General features: G+C 37.7%; 1 protein-coding gene across 2 annotated transcripts in view; it reads right to left on the bottom strand.

Moving 5' to 3' along the window:
* The window catches only part of SPART (spartin), a 12980-nt gene extending 10006 nt beyond the window's left edge, over positions 1-2974 (bottom strand). For both annotated transcript variants that reach the window (XM_005426351.2, XM_005426352.3), the window contains exons 1-2: positions 2138-2974; positions 773-970 (exon numbers count right to left, since the gene is read on the bottom strand). In XM_005426351.2, the coding sequence (XP_005426408.1) occupies positions 773-970; positions 2138-2971 (1032 nt within the window). In that variant the 5' untranslated portion in view covers positions 2972-2974. The remainder of the gene's footprint in view (positions 1-772; positions 971-2137) is intronic.
* Between the last annotated feature and the right edge of the window lie 2583 nt (positions 2975-5557).

Raw genomic sequence — 5557 nt, 5'->3', positions numbered from 1 at the left:
AGAACTCCGCCCTCATGGGATGCTCCAAACTGGTCTTTCATCATCAATGAATTCAGCTTTTGGTGAATCAAGAAAATTCTTGCATGAAAAGATTTAATCATGCTATAATCTTTTAAGTAGTTATTGATCACCACTCTTCCTGAAATTATGCTCCAGGGCTCTTACAGTAACATTTTCCACTTTATTACAAATCACTGAATTTTATTGCACATTTTTTAGACTATGGGTATTTTTTTTTTCTCTACCTGTCAACATCTTACTGCAATAAGGCACCAGATTTATCTACTTTGAGATCCCACTGGAAGGCAGATTTCTGAGGTACATACTATTTTCACAGATCTTCTCTGAAATGGCTTAACATTTTTGAACTGTAAACACGTTTGGGCGCTATATTCCAAGAATGCCATCATCAAAACTATGCCAAGAGTTATGTGCATGTACACATAAGGAAAAGCATGCTTTCTCCTGAACATGTAATTTCATTTTGGATCCTATGTTCTCTTTCAGAAAAATAGAGAAAATATAAAAAATGGTCTCGAACTCCACTCTGTGCTTACAATTTAGTATTTTAAAATTTCTGTTGTCTCATCTCATAGGACCTACAGTTTCATTACAACACTGCTTTATCATGGCTACTTTATCTATTTCTTACAGATGAGCTTACCATCAAGACAAAAATCTATCATTTTACACAACTAAATGTAAATGTGAGGATATATTGATGATTTATACCTTTCCTTATTCGCTTATAACAGACTGCCCAGAAATTTACCTGGATTCGTAGGTCAGACATCTGTTTTAACAGATCCTCAAACAGCTCTCTGTCAGCTGCTGGAAGTTCTGAAGACAGCACTACTCCCACGTAGGACCCTGGTATCTGGGACATCGTGTCGGGGAACATGTAGACCCCAGTATTGCAGCACAGAACAGGAGACTGGGTACACATCAGAGGATACAACCAGTCACAAACCTAGGAAAAAAAAGTACATAGAATCAAAGGATGATTTTAAAAAGAAAGATAGGCAGAACATACTGAAACATGCCATAAACTTGATTTTCCATGAAGTTTCTAGTGGAACCTTCTAGTGAAAGGTTCCCTGCTGATGACAGTGGGGGTGGAATTAAATTATCTTTATAGTCCTTTCCAACTCAAACTGTTTTATGATTCTACGATGAAAAATAAAAAGCCTTATACCATCTTGAAAAAAAGAAAAAAGAAAAACAATCCCCATGTGATTCTGGAACTATCATTCTTGATTAGTTCTGACAGTCTAATATAGAGAAAATATTAATTTTCACAGGACTAGAATTCAGGCTGGTACTCTCTTAACTGAAGTCTCATCTTGAGGTCTAAAAGAAAAGAACTGCCGAACAAGTCAGGATTCACAGTGCCTGGACCACTCTGGAGATCTCGGGACAGGTTTATATGACAGGACAAATAGAAATGCATGGCTGTCACTGGCCTATTATTGAAGACACCTAACACAAGTGGAGCTGAACCCGCAGACTCCAAATCAGGATCCAGCAGACCCCAAAACCAGCCAATTTTAGCTGTAACAAGAAGATCCAAAGCCAGAATCCAGACCAAAAATATTATGTTCATTACAGAACATGCCCACATGTAGAAAGTAAGGACTAAAAAAGTAAAAATGATGTGTCTTTTTTTATCTGTAGTTCTGAGTCTTGATTAACATGGACCCTTAAATTTCAAATTATCAGTTGTAACTGCAATAGCTTATCACTAATTGACAACGAAGCAGGTAGCACCTAACCCCATTTTATCCTGATTTGTTACAACAGGTGAATCAAAATGTCTTCTATACATGACAAAATAAGTCAATTTTATGAAATAGAAAGACATGTTAAGTCAAGTCCTTTACACACTAGAATTCACCAGAACAGTGAGCACTTCTGGTGTGTGGGAAGACACAGAGGTGCTTTTCACAGAAAGAGTTGTAGAAGTGTGTATCTGCAACACCTGTACCTGCAAAACCATTTCTGCAACACCTGTAACATCCTTCGTTTTATCACACAGATTTTGAGGCTCACAAGAGCAAGAACCTAAGAGGATTGCCTGTTAGAGGTTTATGACAGTTCTCAAAATTTTAATTAAAGGACAAAATTATTTTCCTGTTACCTGAAGAAACGCCGGTGGACGATTCCGAGCAGCTTCACTATCTGTATCCAAGAACTTGACAATGCGCAGATATCCAGGATATGAAGGAGCACTAACCTGCCCATCAGGAGTCACAAAAAATATCTGTACTCCTTGGGGAATCAAGATCAGCTCATCTGCATCCACTCCCAGGTTTTCCAGAGGAGGTGGCTGAGTACATTTGTTGTTGTAGTAGTCCTCACTGACAGAAGAAAACTCCCCAGAGTCTGTGCCATAGGACACAGTAAAGTGGCCATTGGTAGCCTGAGGAGTATAGGCAGGAGGTGCTTCATTTGGCAGACAAAGAGGTTTTGCAGATGATGGACTCATAGCTGGAATTTGCCCCTGACTCACAGCTGCAACGCTTCCGTCTGCTGCAGGCAACTGACGTGGAACAAACAGAGAATTAGGGGGAGGGGGTCTTTCTGGCTTTTCTTTGGAAGGAATGGAGGGGTACAACTTGGGCACCCCAGGAGGGGTATCCATCATAGCAGGAGATGCTTGTACTGGTGGGGTGTTTTGCTCTAGACTGCCGAGTCGAGCACGAACATTTTGCAGGGTCTCTCTCATCTTCTGTTGCATTTGCCTGGCAGACTCCCACTGGGACCCTACACACGCAGGACCCTCTGATGGGATGCTAACTCCCCGGAGCAAGTGGTCTAGCCCTTGCTTATAGTAACTTCTTGCCTCTTCCTTCTGACCCAGTTCATCTGTATTCAGTCCTTTATTGATAAAAATAAAGGCTTTCCTGTACTCTTCATTAATGGCTTTAATATTTGTATCTTCTTGCATAACCGGATCTGGCAGTTGTTCCATTACTGCAAATTGGAATAAAAATCAATAAGAATATACAGAGAGAAAGCCAATGTTTACCTTAGAATAAAATGTCATCTTAATGATGACCCTACTGCCTGTATTAGCAGAAATCTATCTAGTTGCTTGGAACAGTGTCTGATATGTTATCTCCTAATAACATTCAGATTCAGCTGACATGATTCCAAGACAGCAAGGAATCTATAACTATCAAAACTAGTTACATCACAGATATTTATTTCTTAATAATTAAACATCAGAAGAACATGGACATGCCTGATACTACATTTCTCATCTTCAAGATCAGTAGCAAACAAGAGGAATAAACAAATAAATTTTAAAAAATCTAACTTTCCCCAAAACATCTCTAAGGTTTTAAAAAATTCAGTTACCATTTTGTGTATTTAAATAAAGGCTGAACTTACAAACAGTACATTTCCATTTGAATAATTTAAGAGAAAGCACTCAACAGAGTCTTAGATCTTGATCAACTAACATCAACAAACAAATCTGTGATATACTTTGAACAGTTAAAGCTGTGCTTTACAAAATAAAAACATGGAATTGCTTATTTCCTTTACAGTGTTTATAGAGTGAGAAAAGGCAATTGGTGTTTTACAATCCTTGCACCCCTAGTGACAAAAATTGGAAGTACCAACATGTACAAAAGTTTGCAGGTTCTAAGTCTGTTTCAGAATGTATTTCTCAAAACGCCTGATGTATTTCAACTGAAGTGTGGAAAAGAATCCAGTAGGCTTGTTTGAATTCTAAAATGTGTTAACTCATTGTTTTAACTGTACACAGATTGTCAGTCTTGGCCAAACACAGGAAATACAAATAATTCCAATGAATTTGGATTTGGTTTGGGTTTTTTGCTGGCAGCCTTGAGAGGAAATGCAGGCAATTATACTAGAAGAGAAAAACGATCAAACAAAAATGGGATACTTTATAAAATTAAAGAGCAGATATTTTCAAGCAAAACCATGATTCTCTGCAGTAAGGGAGATGAAAGAAAGGAGACATGTGTCAATCACAATGATATTAAGCCACAGAAAACATGGGGGTAAGTAAAATACAAAAGTGGAAAACTGAAAATACATCCATTACATGGGCAGAAGCATTAATACCACGGTACAGAGCTTTGGTGAGAATTCACACACTGAGCGACATCCAAGGAAGCTGTGCCAGAAGAGGAAGAGGTGGGCAGGCTTTTTCTCTGATGAATCAATCACTCTTCCCTAGAAAGGTGTAGGTTTGGCTTACCAAGGCAATACAATAAAGGCTAAGAGATTGGATTAGTCTCTACAAATATAATGGGTGAAAAGAAGAAAGGAGATCAGTAATAATAATTATTTGGAAAGAAAAAAGAAATTAAATCCAAACCTGTAATAAAATCCTGAAATAGTACCTACATTTAAGTTTACTTAATGTCTCTTCTTGTTTTAGACTATCAACAAACTAAAAAAAAATAATCTGGAAAATATCCTTCCTCTACTCCAACAAAAACAAAGAAACTTATGAAGTGCAGGTCATGAAAAGATTTTAAAGAGGTAAAGAATACTGTGTTATACTCCCACACTCTATAATGAAAATGCAGAGAGCATTTAGGTAACATGCATCTGCAGTCACACAACAGAAGTGCCATGTAATCTGGGAGGCATCTGTTTTTATGATGCTACAGAATCCAATTTCACATTCAAGTCAAGATGTGTGGTTTCAGTACAACAACAGATACATAGCTCAGAATATAACAAAGGTGCTTGAGAAGGCAGCCTAGGCAAGTGGGTCAGTAGTGGCTCAAGCCACCAGGTTCACTGCCCATCATGTAGCAAATTTTGGGCTAGAGGAGAGTTTGCTGATTGACTGCAGTCACTTGTTGCCAAGAGGCTCAGCATCTTTAAGCTAAAGAACAACACTGGCCTAAGTGTGTATTTACTAACCACCAAGGACATCACCTTTAGAAGTTAAAAGTATGCTCCTGACTGGCACAACAGCAAACAATTAGAGTAAAAGCAATTGAAAAGAACTCTTTACAAGGTTGTGAATATAGCTGGATCCTTACAGCAGAAAAACCTGGTGACAGCCAAACCACATCACTTTGTGTCAACACTTGTATTTACTATTGAAAAATCCACTTTTCCTTTTAATTAGGGTATAAAGATGAAAACCAATTTAACAGTAAAGACTCTGATTTGAGAATTTTAGGACTCTGATTTGAGAATTGTAGGTTCTTAAAACACAGAAAATGTTTAGAAGACTGAGAAGGACAGACAAGTTCAATCTATCATCACCATTTACTTTTCTATTGAGCAAAATGTACTGGTTTAAGATTTTTTGTGCCTGTATCCCCAAGCCTGTATAAAGTCCTTTCTCAAGGCTTGAAGTAAATGATTCATTGGTGTGAGCACAACTGCAGTACAAGTCCCCTTTGACCCATGTTTATTGATTTGGTTTTTTTTTTCTGGGTGAGGCTAATGCAAAGATACTTTACAGGTTTCAAATAATCCTTTTGCTAGTGATTGTTAGTATATAACAAGAAGTGACATCAAGTAAAATTCTAACTACATTTCAACTTAAATATTTAATTCA

This window comes from Geospiza fortis, unplaced genomic scaffold (assembly GCF_000277835.1).
Source record: "Geospiza fortis unplaced genomic scaffold, GeoFor_1.0 scaffold181, whole genome shotgun sequence".
NCBI classification, from domain to species: Eukaryota; Metazoa; Chordata; class Aves; order Passeriformes; family Thraupidae; genus Geospiza; species Geospiza fortis.
This window is presented reverse-complemented; position numbering and strand designations above follow the sequence as displayed.